Source organism: Zeugodacus cucurbitae, chromosome 5, assembly GCF_028554725.1.
Source record: "Zeugodacus cucurbitae isolate PBARC_wt_2022May chromosome 5, idZeuCucr1.2, whole genome shotgun sequence".
NCBI lineage: Eukaryota > Metazoa > Arthropoda > Insecta > Diptera > Tephritidae > Zeugodacus > Zeugodacus cucurbitae.
In genome coordinates, this window is record NC_071670.1 from 66,099,670 (window position 1) to 66,117,959 (window position 18,290).

General features: G+C 36.1%; 6 protein-coding genes across 8 annotated transcripts; 1 reads left to right on the forward strand and 5 right to left on the reverse strand.

Annotated features, from left to right (window-relative positions):
- Nucleotides 1-42: 42 nt before the first annotated feature.
- LOC105211732 (uncharacterized) lies at nt 43-3,609 on the reverse strand. 2 transcript variants are annotated; one of them, XM_029039940.2, is made up of 4 exons: nt 3,450-3,609; nt 3,130-3,374; nt 2,948-3,063; nt 44-2,710 (listed from the first exon to the last, which is right to left on the reverse strand). In XM_029039940.2, the coding sequence occupies exons 2-4, from the start codon at nt 3,309-3,311 to the stop codon at nt 297-299; spliced, it is 2,712 nt and encodes a 903-aa protein (XP_028895773.2). In that variant the 5' UTR covers nt 3,312-3,374; nt 3,450-3,609; the 3' UTR covers nt 44-296. The 2 variants fall into 2 exon arrangements, with proteins under 2 accessions (XP_054087435.1, XP_028895773.2); XM_054231460.1 differs by having other exon boundaries at nt 43-2,710; nt 3,130-3,524.
- A 53-nt stretch (nt 3,610-3,662) lies between these two features.
- LOC105211734 (selenoprotein BthD-like) lies at nt 3,663-4,868 on the forward strand. Of its 2 annotated transcripts, none has more exons than XM_011183337.3 (2): nt 3,663-3,936; nt 4,002-4,868. In XM_011183337.3, exons 1-2 carry the CDS (start codon nt 3,895-3,897, stop codon nt 4,464-4,466), a joined length of 507 nt encoding a protein of 168 aa, XP_011181639.3. In that variant the 5' UTR covers nt 3,663-3,894; the 3' UTR covers nt 4,467-4,868. The 2 variants fall into 2 exon arrangements, with proteins under 2 accessions (XP_011181639.3, XP_028895775.2); XM_029039942.2 differs by having other exon boundaries at nt 3,668-3,936; nt 3,999-4,868.
- Nucleotides 4,671-6,472, reverse strand: LOC105211733 (beta-Tubulin at 65B). The gene is made up of 2 exons (XM_011183336.3): nt 6,246-6,472; nt 4,671-6,184 (listed from the first exon to the last, which is right to left on the reverse strand). The coding sequence occupies exons 1-2, from the start codon at nt 6,300-6,302 to the stop codon at nt 4,892-4,894; spliced, it is 1,350 nt and encodes a 449-aa protein (XP_011181638.1). The 5' UTR covers nt 6,303-6,472; the 3' UTR covers nt 4,671-4,891.
- A 207-nt stretch (nt 6,473-6,679) lies between these two features.
- Nucleotides 6,680-7,814, reverse strand: LOC105211735 (signal peptidase complex subunit 2). Its single transcript, XM_011183338.3, has 2 exons — nt 7,674-7,814; nt 6,680-7,500 (listed from the first exon to the last, which is right to left on the reverse strand). The coding sequence occupies exons 1-2, from the start codon at nt 7,713-7,715 to the stop codon at nt 6,961-6,963; spliced, it is 582 nt and encodes a 193-aa protein (XP_011181640.1). The 5' UTR covers nt 7,716-7,814; the 3' UTR covers nt 6,680-6,960.
- LOC105211736 (ubiquitin-like modifier-activating enzyme 5) lies at nt 7,672-9,545 on the reverse strand. The gene is made up of 2 exons (XM_011183339.3): nt 9,144-9,545; nt 7,672-9,062 (listed from the first exon to the last, which is right to left on the reverse strand). The coding sequence occupies exons 1-2, from the start codon at nt 9,398-9,400 to the stop codon at nt 8,141-8,143; spliced, it is 1,179 nt and encodes a 392-aa protein (XP_011181641.2). The 5' UTR covers nt 9,401-9,545; the 3' UTR covers nt 7,672-8,140.
- Nucleotides 9,546-10,619: 1,074 nt separating this feature from the next.
- LOC105211738 (synaptic vesicle glycoprotein 2B) lies at nt 10,620-13,587 on the reverse strand. The gene is made up of 11 exons (XM_011183340.3): nt 13,313-13,587; nt 12,915-13,211; nt 12,692-12,854; nt 12,443-12,621; nt 12,162-12,343; nt 11,799-12,049; nt 11,552-11,723; nt 11,310-11,421; nt 11,092-11,251; nt 10,904-11,031; nt 10,620-10,836 (listed from the first exon to the last, which is right to left on the reverse strand). The coding sequence occupies exons 1-11, from the start codon at nt 13,344-13,346 to the stop codon at nt 10,781-10,783; spliced, it is 1,734 nt and encodes a 577-aa protein (XP_011181642.2). The 5' UTR covers nt 13,347-13,587; the 3' UTR covers nt 10,620-10,780.
- Between the last annotated feature and the right edge of the window lie 4,703 nt (nt 13,588-18,290).

Below are 18,290 nucleotides of genomic sequence, written 5' to 3' on the forward strand. Positions count from 1 at the left end.
CATCAGACTTCTAATAAGTTGAATATGCATCACTAGTACACACACACTTTTGTTGGCTTCGCCTTGTTGCTACGTTTGCACTCGGGTTAAATACAAATTCGAACTGTTTATTTCATAATTGTAACTATTTTTTTTTTGTTTTATTTTACTTATAAATAAAGCAAAATACACTGAATGTGTGAAATTAAAATTCCCAACATACTTAAAGTAAAGCTATCTACTATATTCAAGTTTGTATTACTAATACATAAGTTGCATATATTTGCTTACAATTAACTAAATTTAATTTTCATTCCTTAAAGCATATGAAAGTTTTGTGCACGCTCTTCGCTCTCGTAGCCGGCGTTCATGATGTGCGGCTGATGCACATAGCCACCGCCGCCGCCGCCTCCGGCTTGTGGCACAAGTTGATAGGCAGGAGTGGGCATTATTGCGGGTGGTAAATGTTGTGGTTGTGGTTGTTGTTGTTGTTGCTGTTGTTGCTGTTGTTGCATTTGTGATGTTTGTGATGTTGATGGTGGCGTTTGTATTAGTTGCTGTTGGTGATGATATATTGTGGGCACAATAACAGGCGTTGGCGCTTGTGGCGCATAACGCTGCTGTAAGAAGCGCATAGTTTCAGTTGCATTTGGTGTTAGTTGCGTCCAAAAGCCGCCCTCTTCACCGGTGAATGTGGAAATATTCGGATTGAGTTTTTTCGTTGCCGGCACGCTGCTGCCGTTTCCCTTGACAATTGTGCTGTCACCCAACAATGCATTGTCTACATTTGCATTAGCTAAATTATTGCCAATGTCAGATTTAGTCGCCTCATTGCTCTTTCTCTGTGAGCTGACTTTGTGCGCATGTTTAGAAGTGGGTTGCAAAAAAGCCAACTTGAAATCCTTATGGAATACGCGTCGAAAGTAACTGGGACTGACGGCTGCTTTATTTTGACGTTCACAATCCACTTTATATTCCGAATACATTTTCACTATATTCAATGAACTGTGCAAAAAGCGGGTTTTATAACTTTTATGTGGCACCCATGTGGGGTAGCTGTTGATATGTTCGCGCACACCGCACACAAGTTCATCTGATATTTTATTCTTTTTGGCAGTGCGTCCCCGCCGATCTTCGCCCGCGTAGGCACCGGTCTGTTTATCGACATTTTTCTGTGCATTGGCGAGGAAGTGACTGCCGATGCAAAGCGTTGTGTTGAAGAAACGCGAACAGACGCGTACATTTTCACCGCGTTCGCCACGTAGAAAATAACGATTTGTATAAACCCGTACACGATTCGTCTTTCGGTGCTCCGCTGCAGTCGTGCTGGTATTTTCATGTACTTCAACGCGTGACAACACAAAATCTTTACGTCTTTTATAACTCAAACGCCAAAATGCCGCACATAAGAGTGAGCGTTGCTCCTCGGTGAATTTTGTGTGACATTTAAAGCGACACGATTCGGCACAATTAACGGGCTGTGGTATACGATCTTTCTTTACCGGGATACCTTTTCTACTGGGACGATTATTAGATTTAGATTTAATTTTCGCTACAGTTGAAGTCTCCGGTTCAGTAGGTTCAGATAAAACTACTAAACATTCGTTACGTTTGGTTTCTTGCGTAGAAATTGATGAAATCTTTTCAATTCGATTTTCCTCAGTTTCGTTCTCCTCTACATGTTCATTTTGTTCGCTTAGCTCACGTGTTGCATAATTTAGTACATCTGTTTCAGTTGTAGTTATATCCCTTGTAACAACATGATCCACTTGTTCTCTGGCTTCTTCAGTGACTGAATTATCTGCACTAGACACTATGTCTTCCATAGAACAATCACGCTTCTGTTTCGCTATTTCACTTTTTAGACGTCGCCCCTCGCCGCTGCCACCGCGCAAATCTGTACCGGTATAATGACCTTTGCCATCGTTATTCTCCAGCGCATCCTTCACCAAGTAACCACTTATAACAAGTGTTTTCAAAAAGAAATCTAGGCATACCCTGACGCGTTCACCCTCGCCTGTAGGCATGAAATAGTGATTAGTGTGTTGACGTGCTTCTTTTACTCGTTTTATAATACGCATTTTTCCAAGCGGTTTTTTCTCTATACACGTTAGCAAATAGTTTTTGCGTTCCACGAAACCCAATGACCAGAACTGTTTACACAACTTCAGCCGTTGATCTTCATCAATTTTAACACAATCTTTTCTACATTTCCCATTGCAATTAACCGGTTTAGGTTTCCTTACTTTCTTCTCTGGTTTCAATTCTGTGTAAAAATTTCTATTCCTTGTGTGACTTTTCTTTTTTCCTAATTTCCGTTTACAACTACGGGTTTCTCTTCGCGTAGAAACCATTTCTGCAGATTCGTCACTATCGCTATCGTCTTCGACTTCTTTATAATTTTCATCATGAAGATCATCATTTTCGCAATCACTATCTAATTCAAATTTCAACGTAACAGACGCAGCATTAGTTTCGATAGGATCCTCTTCATCAATATTATCCTCTTCATCATTGTCATAAACAGCTTCCACCTGACATTCAAACTCTTCGATATTGTTTTGTTCACAATCAGAATTTTCTCGTTCAGTTTTTATTGGCTCTTGTTTTCTGATTACGTTCGTTTCCTCGAGATAAACTGCACTTGTATTGATGAAATTATCGTCAATAATAGATCGAGGCGCCAAATCCGGTCCACTTTTCTGCCTTTTCCGTTTATGTTTTGTTTTAGCTGAAAGCAAAAGTGCGTATACAAGAGCCGTGTCAGGCATAACTCGTTAAATAATATTATAATTGAAAAGTTGTCTACCTATAAAAATTAATATAATATCGACCCTATACTTTTCCTGACACGCCTCTGTACGGAAATTCGCAAGCTATCTTAATAACGAAAAATAATTCTTTCAACTACCGCATAAAACATAACCTTGTTTAATTTATTTACCAACCCGTAATAATAAACGCTTACCTTCCAAGTCTAATTCTACCTCCGACTCAGGATCTGAATCTTCCAATTCCGATTCCTCCGATTCATCAACATTCATACCACTACCGCCGGCTGCGTCCCCGCCAAATGGACATTTTCTATAAATCGTATAAATTTCTATAGAAATCTTCTATTCGCTCAAATGTGTGTTGTGCTAATCTTACCCGCCGGCAGCACCAGTGGGCATCTTAAATTCTCCAGTCGGCACTTTACCTCCAAATTTTTCCAAAAAATCTTTAACAAACTGTAGTTGTGGGAGATTAAGAACAGTTGGATTTTGAGATACGAAATTTATAAAAAATTTCAACTTTTCCAAGTCGGCATGGGACAAATTGGGCATAGCCATTTCTGCGTATTTTTGTCTTATAAGTCTCTCAAAGTAGTTCTAAACAATTATTTGGATTCCGTTCTATGTTAAGAACAAATAATATAATGTAACTATCACGTTTTTTGTATATTTTTATTAGATGGAAATTTTCCTTACTTTAATTAGTCGGTAAAATGTTATCGCGAAACTTCTTTTTTGATTAATGGCGCAGGGTTGATCTGCTATTACAAGCGAAAATCAAAACAATATTGCCAGGCACAAATTGGCGTGCTGTTCAGCAAAGTTCGTCAAAGTTCACACATAGCTTTTTTTTATAAAAAATATTTAAAACTGTAAACTATGGAAATACTTTTAAAGAAATCTTCTGTCAATCCAATTATGCTATTATAAATTTACTTGTTTCTTTGTAATTTAAAGAATTAATCTCCAACCAATAATGAGTGCCTTGTCTATACTATAATATCGATAAGTTACCCCTCGATATGCATTACACATCTGCAAATTGGAGATTGAAGTTTAAAAAAGCACTTTGAATCAAAAATACCGCGCAAATAAAATATCAAAAGTTTCTGTATCATATTTCTGCAATAAGCGCCATAAAATGGCACTGAAGCGTAAACGTAAAGCTCAAACTCCATCTGAGGTATGTACTTAAATGCAAATAAAAGTGATGATGTATTGATTTAGTCCATAACGCTTTAATAGCAGAAAACCCAAGACGGTGCAGAGACCAAAGCCAAGTTTTCCAAATCTGAAGATCCAGTTGTAGCTGCTAATCTTCCCGTTTTGTATATAGAACATTGTCGCTCCTGAAACGTGTTTCGCCGCCGTGCTCTTCAAGTTCATGCTGATCTGCTTGAACAATTGCGTTTATTAAAGCCAGATGTAGAACTTCAATTGCTTATGAATACCGATCGTCCACCTCGGCGAGGTTCCTTTGAAATATCTATTGCTACAAGTCCTACTGAAGAACGGCAAGAAATTTGGTCAGGCTTAAATAGGAAACCCCGAGCACAAAAGTTTCCACCAATTAAAGAGTTAACTGAGGCGGCAGGTAGAGTTTTGGGCATACATGTGGTTAAAGATAAGGTGGGTGAGATTGAAGTCGCTAAAGATCAAACTGAACAAAAAGGAGTAACTAAAACTGGCAATAAGAGAAAACGTTCTATGTAATAAATATTTTAATTTTTGAAAACAACGAGTAGCATTTATGACTAGTGTTTGGTAAAATCCTTTAATCGGAAGCTAAACGCTATGACTTTTTTTTGCTCAAAACGTTTGTTCGATGAAATTAAAATATGTAGAATACGGGATTAATTATAATTAAGAAGTTACTAATTTAGTGTTTCTATGTTATTATTATAAAAAAGCAGGAAATTCACATAATTTTGTCAAATTTAACAATATAAATTACCCCTGACTTTCTTTATTACTCAAAACCGGTATTATAAGTTAAGTTAATTACGTCCTATTTCATGGCTGCTAAGGAGAAGCAATTATTAAAGCATACGATATTTTTAATTTTTTGGTAACAAAATGCTGAATTTTTGTAAATAAAATATTTTTGCTTGTTTACTTGATTTGTTTTTTTTTGCTTCTCACTTTAAATCGTTAGTCTCATTACAAGGTGCACACGAATTGGCTTCTACAGTTTCACCTTCCGGTACTTCTTCTCCACTCTGCTTATACAAATCAAGCGTATCTTGCAGATCATGTTGAGCATCAATGAACTCTTGCTCTTCCATTCCTTCCCCCGTATACCAATGTAAATGAGCTTTGCGTCTCAACATTATGCCGCTGCCATCTAAAATACGTTGCAAGAGTTTATATATTGCTGAAGTGTTGCCAATGAAAGTTGCGGACATCTTAAGCCCTCTTGGTGGTATATCACATATGGCAGTCTTTATATTATTGGGTATCCATTCTACGAAACTGCTCAAGTTTTTATTACGTACATTGGTCATCAATTGATCCACCTCACGTGGAGACATGCGACCACGAAAAATACCAGCCGCAGTTAAAAGCTTTCCATGTCGCAAATCAACAGCACATAATAAATTGTTGGATGAGAATATTTGTTGTACCAATTCGGCGACAGTACCCTGGGAAAACTCTTTTTGTTTGCAACTAATAAGTGGCGCAAAACCCGGTATGAGGAAATGTAATTGGGGAAATGGTACCATGTTAACGTAGAGTTTGCGGAGTCCAGCATTTAGTTGACCTGGAAACCGCAAGCAGGTAGTTATGCCTGACATAGTAAGTGCCACGATATGATTGATGTGTTCATAACCACTAACAGCCATTTTCAAATTTCGTGAAACAATTTGAAAAAGCGCCTCATTGTCCAGGCAAAATGTTAAATGAGAATTGTGTATTAACGATGGCATGCTCAGCAAGGCATTGTAAGGTTCAACAACTACTTGAGACATTTGAGGTGAAGGTATTGAAACATAATTCGATATTAGATTATCGGGATATTCATCCACAAGTGCGTTCATTACTAGAGCAGTTAAACCGGAACCAGTACCACCACCAATAGAGTGTAGTATTTGGAAACCTTGCAAGGAGTCCACAGATTCGGCTTCACGTCGTATAGAATTTAGGACAGCGTCCAGAATTTCTGCACCGTCCGTGTGGTAACCTCGCGCAAAGTTGTTTCCGGCACTGTCAGTGCCAGCCACGAAATTCTCGGGTCTGTACAGCGAAGAACGCTTGTGAAGATTTTCAATAGTTGTCGCCTCCGTATCTACACAAATAGCGCGTGCATAAAAACGTTTACTTGCGGTGGCGTTAAAGAAAACGTTGATACGTTCCAATTGTAAAGCGCTGGTCCCCTGAAACCGTCCAGATGCATAGTCTACGCCATGCTCATGAGAAATCACATGCCAGAACTGCTGATCGGATATAATTTAGAATACCTGACTTCAGTTTATATACAATTCAATAGCTTACAGCATCACCTATAGAATTTCCGCTTGCACCAATTTGGATAGTAATAATTTCGCGCATTTTTAAATCCTATAAACCTTTTTTAATCCCGAAACGTTAATTTTTTTACAAGTAATTTTGGAAATATGTATTTTTTTGTAATTATTTTAACAAAATTTATTATTTGTGTACATTTTATTAATTTTTCTAAAATTGTGTTTTGAATATCTGTGCCTGTCATTTGCAATGTGTTGCTAAGAAATCGATTTTTTTTATAGTGATACATGTTAATTCTTTATAGAAAGCACACCTTATTAGATGTTTTACAAATCCCAAGCTAGTAATTGTCTGATATATTTGTTACGCCAAGCTTCACGCTGCTTGATTAGAATGCCTCTAAAATTTTTTATAAGCATGAATACTTACCAACTTTCATACATAAATTTAAAATAACTTCCTCACTTTTGGACAAAATTATTATTGTTGAAATGCATATTTTCCAAAACGGCTTACAAATTATATGGAAATATTCAATTACTAATGTAAAAGAATATACATTTATATTGTTATTATACACACAATGGCAGCAAATCTAAATCAGCTACATCCATAGCGCTTTCACGATCTCGTCCAACCTTTTCATCGCCATCATCATCTACAACAACGTACCTTCCATTTTCATTGTGTGTACTATAATTTAAATACATTATTATACTCCTACTTCATCCGACAGAGCGAGCTACTCATCCTTTTTCCCAGCTGACAAGGAATTAAACAAACGATTGACTTCATTTGCAACCAAGTTGTCCAACACAATACCATTGGCGTCAATGAAATTGGCACATGACTTAGTGCTGCTTGCTTCACGTACACCCTTGGTATCGCTTACAGAAAAAGTGAGTGTATATTTGTCATCGTATTTCTTCATATCGGAGCTAGCTTCCCAGGTTCGTGGTCCATTGTTGCCATTCTTTTGGATTGCAACCGCAAAGGTGCCCTTTTCGCGGAACGTTGTATGCAGTGTGAGAATTCCCATTAGAGCGAAGTAGGCAATTACGCTAAAGAGCAAGACCGGGCGAGATTCAGGGAAGGGGTGTGTGAAATCCCAGCCATGCGCCAGCACTGCAACACCTACGGCCAGTGCGCACAACACCAGTCGGGTATTTATCAAACCGAATTGCTCTTTCAATTGTGGGCGATCGCACAATAGACAATTTTTCACGGCATCATCTAGTGCATGTTTTACAGCAGATCCATCCCATTTGTTTATTTTTACAACCTGCGATACAAAATAAAAATTAGTATTTTACTGATTGGTACATTTGCTTGTGTGCCGTTGTATGTTTCATTGGGAGGGAGTTGACGTGTACAAAAAATATCACCTTGCGGTATACAAGTAACAAACGCTCTTAAAAATGAATAGAATTTGCTTGACAAAACTATATAATTTACCTCAATTTCTGGTTGTGGCTTCTCTTCTTTTTTATTAGCCATTAGGAAATTAGTTCTATGTTAAAGCACACTTAAGTTGAAATGAGAAAAATTTTAACAACTTGAATGCAATTCACTATTAGTACACGACAACAAATAATTTGCCGCTTGACAGATTGTGTTTGGGGTGTTCAGTGAATATCAATCGGTTCTTTGCCACAAAATATGCAGGGTTGCCTTTAGTATGATAGAAATAGTATTAAAGAAATTGATTTACAATCATACCAAAATAGTCTTTTGTAAAAAAGTGAAATTTAAAAAATTAAAAAGGATTATGTTTTTACGTTTCATAGTTTTTAGCTTTAAATATTTTTATTTTTTTTAATCTCTTAAGATCATTAATATTATCAAAGCAGTAACTATAAAAAAATAATGCAATATGGTTTAACCTTAATTATTGGAATAAATTAGTAGATGTATCACTTTTCTTATAACGCCTTCATTTGAGCAAATAAGTCATCTAAATCCACGTTAGCAGCAGCGGCAATTGTAGGTACGCTTTCCGTGGTATTTTCTGGTGCCTCATATGCTAAACGTAAACCGGCTGCAACTTCACTGCTTGCACTTGTTGCTTCTGCCACCGGTGGCGAATCATCGACTAGCTCAATGCCCCATTCATTTGTTTCGTGCAATGGTGTATCATCCTCAACTGCACTCTCTTCGGCTACAACTTTTGGACGTGCTTGATATTCTTTTTGACGTTCCTGGCAGTGTCGGTCATCACATTGAGTATTCGGTTTCAGACTCATACGTGGAAAGAAATCATTCATTGCATTATAACCCAAATAGTCCGACACTTCACCGAAACTGAGCAAATATTTGAGTGTGTTTTGCACCAACATACCCGCTGTTATACCCATAGTAGTGGGTAGGGAAGCAGCACATACTCCTTCACGTTTCAGAGTTTTTTCGTCAATATTTTCTGCTACTACCAAAGGTGGTGCACAACCGAAACAAGCCGTTTCACCGGGTCGTATAAATTGTATATGTCCGGAAACGGCATTCTCAGATACACCTGATTCGAACCAATTCAAACCGAGCTCATTACATGCAGTGTTGATAGCCATGCGTGCTTCAAAGTTATCAACACAGCTTAACACCAGATCAACTGGTGTATCGGTCTGTATGCCACCGTGTGATATAGTGTGCAAGAATTTATCGAATGATTCTACTGTGGTGATGTTATAATTATGAGTCTCGATGCGTACATCAGGATTAATAAAGCTTAAAGTGCGTGCAGCTGCTTCCACTTTGGACAAACCGGCCTGGTCAGGCGTGAAAAATAGTCGATTCATATTTGCCAGTTCCACCTTGTCATAGTCAAAGAGTATCAATTTGCCGATGCCACACCTAGTTTAGTTTGAAAATAAAAATTTAATTTAGTATGTTTATATTATCCATATATGAGTTGTGTTCACGATTAGCGCTAACCTCGTTAACATATCAGCTGTTACGCTGCCTACACCACCAATTCCTACGACAGCCACAGTTTTTTCGCGAATACGTTCATACTCTTTAACAATGCCCATACGTTGTAACGCCATGAGACGACTATAAGGATTGGAGTCTACTACTTCTGCCGACATTTTATCAATTCGTTCTCGAGCTGCGCGTGTCGCGCTTTTCTGGTGCTCCAATTCATTTTTCAGTTCGGCGATTTTCGCTTGTAATTCATCGATAGCGGACATTATAACTTATAAGGATAATTAACTTTATTTCTTGTCTATTTTAAAAGCACTGCAGTATGATAAGGTTTTGTTTGCGTGTCACTTTCACTATTAGTAGGACTTGACCAAACTTGACAAACTGCAATTACTGCTGTCAAATAAAACAGGTGTTGTTTGTTGTTGATAGAAAAAGAGCTGCCAATTTTAAATAATAATTTTGTAAACACAACTGGTGCGAAAGAGATAAGAAAATAACGGAAACGGAATTTATCGGAAGGTGTATTATTTGAATTCGATTTTGATTTGTTGCGGTTGAGTTTTTACTAAACATACATACGACACGCTCTTGAATATGAGCTTTCTTCATTGAAAACTTATTAAATAAATAATATCGTATAAATCGTATATAAATGAGTGAATGATTACATGGTGTTTTATATAGGAATGAAAAGGAGAGTTATGGAACGTTTAGAAAGAGGAAACGCCAAATGAGAATCAAAATGGCAGTCAAGTTAGTTGGGTTGCGAAAATAAAAATATCTCCGCAAGTAAGTGCTAAAAATATATATTATTGTTTAGTTTACTAAATACTTATGTTTATCTGTGAAATGTTTTATGTGTTGTTTCACTAAACTAGAGGCTGGAGTATGAGAAGTAAGAGGTTAGTATAAGTCTCAATTTAATAAATTTCGCATTTTTATGGTTATATTAGGCTTGGCAAAAAGAAGGGCCTGTATGTACCATATTTTGCATGGGCGGGGAAGTGGCAATGCGATAACGAGTGGACATGTTGTTAAACATTTTTGATGTACAATATATGTATGTACATAAATAAGCATTTCAACAACCTAATCTAACAAATAAATGCAAATGCGCAGTCTGTAATTATTTTGTATTCATATTTACGAATGTATACATTTTTACACATTTATATGATTCTATTTACACTTTTGTCTTTGCAGTAGAGATAATTTGAGTTTAGTTACGAGTTTACCGAACAAATATTTAATCAACCTTCTCTTCTATTTGTGGTTATTCTAAATTACTGCTGATTATTTTTATTCAAAACGCTTGCATATCTAAATATACGACGTCGGCTGCTAGAAAGTCAAACAGTTTTGCCACAACGAACTGCATTTGTCGCAATAAAATAATATTTGTTATACACAAAGAGCTTTTCCATTATAAAATGTAGATGTATTAGAAATTGTCTGCAATTAATTTGAAGTCAAAGTCGCTAATCTTGTCTTATTTAATATTTATTTGTAAATAACGAACATATTGTAGGAACTTAAATATTTAAAAAGTCTTAATAATAGAATAAATAATCTCATATAATCTAACAACAATTACACAGCTGCACATGTTGTATGCATATTTTAACGTAAACAAAAGAGCGTTCCTATTTCATAACCATCTTCTTGGTGTTTGGTAAAAATGCTGACATAATTCCGGCCGCTATAATTGAAAATTAAGTTTGTATTGAAAGAAGAATATTGTTTTCAAAAATTTCATTAAAACTTACACCACATTACGGTCGTGAGCATAATGAATGGTGGTATACAGCCAAAGGACATGAAAATGGGAAACAATACATTGCCCAATATAGAGCCAGTGCGTCCAATCATCATTGCCAAAGAAACCACCATTGTGCTGTAAATAATAAAATTAAATTAATGTGCATTTCTTATTAGTTTTTAGTTGGAAATTTACCGCAAAGACGTTGGGAATAGATCGACTGATGAGCTAATAATGGACATGGCTGATAAGCTGCCCATTGTCACCGATACTGCAACAATAATTGATGTACTCAACGAGGATACTGAGAAATACAGACCGATCGCACAAAGACCCGCAATTGTGGAGGTAATCGCTATTGAAGAAAAATTAATGTTAATATATATAAATATTTAAATATTTTTAAGACTTACTAAGCATTACTTTGCTGCCAATACGATTAACAATGAAACCAGCAACTACATAACCTAAGAAACCGGCGACTGCTACAGTTATATTGTTGGTATAAGAGGCGGCTGTAATAACCTATAAGAACATTGAGACTATTAATGCAAACTCATTACAAATGTGTGCAGAAAGTATGCGGTTAAAATTGAAAATGAAATATTTAAAAAAATCAAAACATCAAAACAATCATGTTCTTCCTCTAACTCACCACTTCACATTTTCTCATTTCCAAATTTGCCAGCTCAGCCTTCAATAATTGCGTCTTATTAACACTGTACTCCAAAATGGAACACATGGTAGCGCCGTCTGTACCGTACATCTGCTCATATTCCTCAATAGAGGCAAACATTTGTGGAGCCCATAGACGCAAGGTATTTTGACTAAAATATATCATTTATATTAAATTTAATTGTAATAATGCAGGCGACTAATGCTTTTGTTAAAGTTGTGCTTACCCAAACAAAAGTGCGAAATTCATGAGATAGACGCGCGCAGACAGACCAAGATAAGGTTTAGTAAGCAATGGACGTAATTGTTCCCAACCTTGACGCAAACCGATTTTGGGCTTCTTCTCTTTCACGTCCATTTTAGCACCTATGGCTTCCTTCTCCTTTGGAATAGAACTTTCAATTGTAGCTATGCTAACCGTTGAGGCATCGCTCTCTTTTTGGCTTTCGCTTAGCAATTCATTAGCGAGCTCTTTAATCTATCAAAAGGATTGGAGATTAATTGAAAATTGACATTTTTTTAATTTATTGTTGTAATAGAAGCAATAGTAAACACAAATAGCAGTGCGAATTGGAAGAATGTTGCCTTACCGGGTAATCTTCACGCGGCTTCCGATGATTGAGCGCGTAGATGCGCTGGAAAACACGCAAAGCCTCGGTATTACGACCTTGTGACATCAAAAATTTCGGACTTTCGGGGAAGAAATTAAGTAAACTGCCGCCAAGTAGACAGGGTATCGCGGAGATTGCCAAAAATACTTGCCAGGAATGAACTGCGATTGATTATGAAAAAATATTGAAAAGTGTTTAATGCAAAAGAAGCAATGGCAAATGCAAAATAAAGAAAAAATTAATTAAAAATTTCCACTCACACTGCAGGCCCAACAGTTTAAAGTCCCAATGACTGGGTAAAACAAGCAAAGCAATTACGGGCATTGTTATATTGCCCACCGAAAACATAAGTCCTATCAGCATAACCATGCGCGAACGATATTTCTTGCCATGCAATTCGGTTACGTAACTCATGAGTACAGCGAATGGACCACACATGCTGCGGAAGGTAAAAAAATAATAAAATAAGATTTAAAGTACGCACAAAGTAATGATGAGTCATGCATTACATAAATCCGGAGATGAATTTGAAGACCATCAGTTGTATGACATTTTGACTGCAAGCACCACCCAATACCGATATAATATTACTTAGATAACCGAAGACGAGCAATTTTTTGCGACCCTTCGTATCGGCGAGATAACCCCACAGCACGGCTGAACTGATCATGCCTATGGAATATTTGTATAAACAGTGAAAAAGTCGACTTCCTTACTTGCTTGCATTCTCACCTGCATATGTAATCGCATTTAGCAGTCCCTTATGCAGCAGCGTCAGCTTCAGATCACATTCCGCACTCGGCAGTATGTACGACATGGTGGACGTTTCGACAATCGTGGCTATCGCTGCGGGCAACACACATATCAATAGCAAAATATTGAATGCACCAAAACCCGCTACTTCCATAGCCGTCTCGAAATCTGCGGGCGCATCCTTTTTGTGCTCGGCGGCTTCTGTTTTACATTGCAAGCCGCTGGCGAGCGTGCGATTGGGCTTTGTTTCATTGTTATTGTCAACAATGCCCTTGGCTGTGGAGAAATTTCCATTACGAAATCAAATTTAAGAAGTGCACAAAAAGAAGAGCACGCGCTATCAATGGTATGCAGATATATTTAATAATACTATTTACCAGGCGCTACATCTGTTGTCACTTCGGCGGCCATTTCTTTTGAATAATTATGTTATTTTTTTTTTTAATTTTTAATATTCAATTTAAACACACACGCGTATATTTGAGGATAGCATTAATTTTTTATTTTATTTTTATTTATTTACTTTTGACTATACTTCTTAACAAAAACACCGAAAATAACTGTATATTTAGTGCTTATTCACTTTTAGCTGGCCACGCTTCGAATTGTCGCGCACCGTCATTTGCCAATGGTATTGGCTTGTCTGAGGTGATCTTACACCCAGTAGCATCTTATGTACTACCTTACAGTTGTCGTTGTTGTTATTTTTGTTCTGCTTAATTAGCTAAATTATATTTGTTTTGTAGAGAAATGTTGAATGTGTTATCATCAGATTAACAACAGCGTTTATCTCAGTGCTGATGGATATGCATATGCGTGTGTATGTCAGTTTGTATTTGTAATTTTCCCACCTACTTATGTTACCTATGCATACAAGCCATTTATCGTGATAAGCATGCCGCCACGCTTTAGACAGGTGTTTTCAACTGAAACGGTACTACAATCATTTATTTACAAAAAATTAAAAAAAAATTAAATAAATAATTTTTGAACAAGTAAATAATTTAAATGCACATTCGTTTACATAAGCAGCTTGCGCATGACCTTTGACCCATTGGAGAGAAAAACACTTTGTTTAGCTCTAGAGATAAGAGTGTCGTTACTATTCAAAAAAATACACTTTAAGTCCATTTTATATATGAAGATATGCAAATTACCGTATATTAGACATTCACTTGTTTACCACAAAAAAGTGGGTATGTCAATGAAATTATTGCTACAGCAATTGAAATTATTAGTTAAAATTATTAAGGCTCCTTTTTTGTTAAGCATTTGAGTATCATAAAGCTCTGGATAAACGTCGGAAGATTTTTGATGGTTCTGTCGGTAGTTGTTGTTGTTATTGTGGCAGCCGAAAACATTCCCCAAATAATTTTAAGGAAGATTAGCAATCCTTTGTCGGATAAAAAAAGCGCGCCGATGTTATACTCGTGCTAGGTAGGTAGGTAGGTAGGTAGGTAAGATGGATGTCGTACGCAGCACTTAGGCCTTTAGGAGCCCCATTGTGACACCACCGGGACTAGAATCCTTCACCAGATCCTCATTGAACCATCGTGTGGTCTTGATAAACTTGTTCAGTTCAACAAGTTTTATAAGTGCAACTTCGGAGACGTCGTCAAAAAAACGTTACCGAACGTTGTTTTTCTTTTCCTGTGCTAAGCCTTGAATTCTACTCTTCTACTTCTTGGGTGCTTCTGCAGTAGTCATTGTATGGTGTCCCCAGTTTACTGCCATGCTTACCGATCAGACAGTGAAAGGGTTAATACTCCCTCTAGAGTTCTTAAGTAATTTCTTTTAAATTTAAATAAACGATGTGCGGCCCTTATTTCATTCAGGCCACGTTTGTCTGCTTATTGAGCAAGTCAGGAACTGTTTCCATCGAGACTCTGCTATGCCTATGAGGTAGACTCTGATTTGTCGATTAAATATACATACATATACAAGTGGTCAGTTTCATGTATATTCCCCATTTATTGAAATTTCTTTGTAAGGTGGTACCTATTCTGGGTAGTTCATCCGCTTTACAGTTTCCTGGAAGGTCACTGTGTCCTGGAACTCATTGCAGGTTTATCGTCAAATAGTCAGATAGTTCTATTAATAGCTCAAGGCATTCTTTCATTTTCTCATAATATTGCTCTATATTTCCAATTGCTCAATATTCCATACTGGTCCAGGTGAAAATATAAACAAAAAATGGGAATTATAATTTTCTGAATTTTTATAAAAAACATTTGCATTAAGACCTTGTGAAGACAGTTTGGATCTCAAGAAATTTGTCATCAGCTATTTTGCTGACTTCTTTTGATAATTTTACTCCACAGACAATACTCATTTAAGTTTTCTTATGTAAATACAATGGAAGCGCCTAACAACCTAAATGCTTACACAATAAATATGGTAGTAGTAGTAAAGCAGTTTGACGTAAAAAATTCTAAACAGTTTTTCATGTTCAAATAAATATGAATTTTGCGAATATTTATGTGAATACACTCACATGTCTCTATGTATAGGGTGATCCAACTTAGAACAGATTTACAGTTTCGCGGTATTCGAGAATCGTTTAATTGTTTCGAATTTGAAGTTAACCTCAAATATTCAACTTAACGGTCGTGAAAGGGTTTTTATAACCCATATATTTTTATTGACTATGTATGAAGCCGTTATAAGGGAGACTTTCTTTTTTTTTAAGAAAAAATTGTAATAATATTCATTACAATTGTTGAACCCTTTGCATAAAGTTTTTAACATTTCATCAGCAGCTATCTAAAGCTATCTTATCTTGGCGCAGCTGTGACGTTTTTCACGTCAGCGGCTTGGATTAAAGTCATAAATAAATACTATAGCGTAAAATACTTATAAACTTTTCCACAGTAGCTGCCCTCATACATACTTATTTATAATTATTTCTCCATTTCTTTGCAAAATTCAGTTTTAAGTCAATATTTTTGGCTGTTTATTTGCGTATATAGTATATAAGACAGACACGGAACACTTGTATTTTGACCCAACTATACCTTTAATTTACATTATTTATATAGACATATAAGGCATAAATTACAGACGTTTTAATTCGTTTTGAATTGAGCGTAGTATTTTTTATTATTTTTATTTGTTCTTTATGAAGTGATGATGAAATCATTCTAAATTAATAATAAATTATCGCTGGAGAGTAGAATGAATTGCAGCTACTAAAGAGATAATAGTAAGTCTAGCTGGCAACAAAGGAATTGTGAATAATGAGTAATCAAGCGATTCGCTATTGCTAACTGAACTTTTCATTACAACTGTAAATTTAATTAACTAAAACAAATAGTATTTTAAAATGGTCACTGATATGTTAAAATCGATTCCGCACGGAATAGAGGAATAACTATTTAAATATTGGAAAAAAACATATTTAACAAGTAAAGAAAGGCTAAGTTCGGGTGCAACCGAACATTTTATACTCTCGCAATTTATTGATATATTTTTATTAAGATAACACACAATTTGACCTAATTTGAAAATTCTATAATTAGGTATATGAGAGCTAGGGGAACTCTTGCCATGACCCGATTTTAACCATTTCTGGTAGGAGACACACTATTAGAAGAAAAATATTTACTCTGAATTAAATTAAGATACCTGAGAGATTTACCGAGATTTTCGGTGAAAAATTACCATGGGGTACTGAGTTCTTCATATTCGATATTCGGGGCTTTGAAAAGTTATAGTCCGATTTCGACAATTTTTTCACAAGTGATGCCACAGATCATATACAGTATTTGTGTAAAGTTTTATTTCGCTATCTTCATTGGTTCCTTATGTATATATTATAAAGTGAAGGCCGATTTCATTCATTTTCCACACGTGTCATCAAGGTGTCAATAAAATATTATATACCGAATTTCATTCGAATCGGTCGAGTAGTTCCTGAGATATGGTTTTTGACCCATAAGTGGGCGATGCTACGCCCATTTTCCATTTTGTAAAAAAAATCTGAGTTCAGCTTCCCTCTGCAATTTCTTCTGTAAAATTTATCGTTTCTCACGTTTTTCGTTAGCGAGTTAACCCACTTTTAGTAATTTTCAACCTAACCTTTGTATGGGAGGTGGGCGTGGTTATTATCCGATTTCAATTATTTTCATGGTGTGTGGTGGGGTACACAAGAGAACCGACTTGGTTTATATAGCTTCATTGGTCTGCGAGATATATACAAATAACCGATTTGGTGGCGAGGCCACGACCACCTCCCCAAAAAAATTACTTCCAAATATGCCTCTTCCAAGTGTGATCCTTTATTCCAAATTTTACTTTTATATCTTTATTTATGGCTTAGTTATGACACTTTATGTGTTTTCGGTTTTCGCCATTATGTGGGCGTGGCAGTGGTCCCATTTCGCCCATTTTCGAACTCGTTTAGTTTTATGACTTACAAACAATCGTTATGTGAACAAACTATAATACTCTCTTAGCAATTTTTGTTGCGAGAGTTTAAAAATAAATTTATCTAGAATAATTACAACAAATGTCAAAGCGATTGGTCTCCTGTTTCATCTTTGTTGAATGGTTCACAGTGCTAATTCCATTCAGACTGCAACATGTAAGGAACGGAAGTTCTGGTAATGTACCGAGGCTGATCGAAGTTCATGGTAGGATATCTGTTTTTTTGTATTCTTAACCTCAAGAAATAATTCAAGCCAAGAAAAGAACTAAAGTGGCTCTACAATTGAAAAATAACCAACAGTCATATAACTACATAGTTAGTTCTATCAAGAGATAAAAAGTGAAAGTCGACATCGATTTGTCGAATCAAGAAAAAAATATACCGAAACGCTTTAGAGCGAGGTGCTTGAGATACTGGTTGATAGAAAGATCCCCTGAAGTTTTTACTATTAGGTCTACAACTTTCATTCCGCCGTTGTTTTGTAAATTTAATTTTTTTTTTGTTGAAAACGGTTACAAATGTCGATGAGACTCAGCCGCACTTTTCTTGGAATTAAAAAAGAAAAACAAACCGCAAATGTCGAGAATTCGACTCAAAAAGTGACATTTTCAGTTGAGAATAAGGGATGCAAACAGATCTCTACAAATATTTTGTTGGGTTAATGTTGACACAAATGTCCAAGATCGATATACGATTTAATCGATTTAATCGACCAGTGCTTGACCCTAGAGAATCTATCGGAAAACGGCGGAAGCAAAGTTGTAGACCTAGTATTATAATTATTCTAAGAAAATCCAGATAACAACTCAGCAAGGTGGGTGACTTTAGGATCACACAATTTTGAATCTCAGCTTTTATGAAGTATTTTGTTTTTTTCTTTTAAAAAATTACTACCAGTTATGCCTGAAATCAATATCAAAGTACCGTTA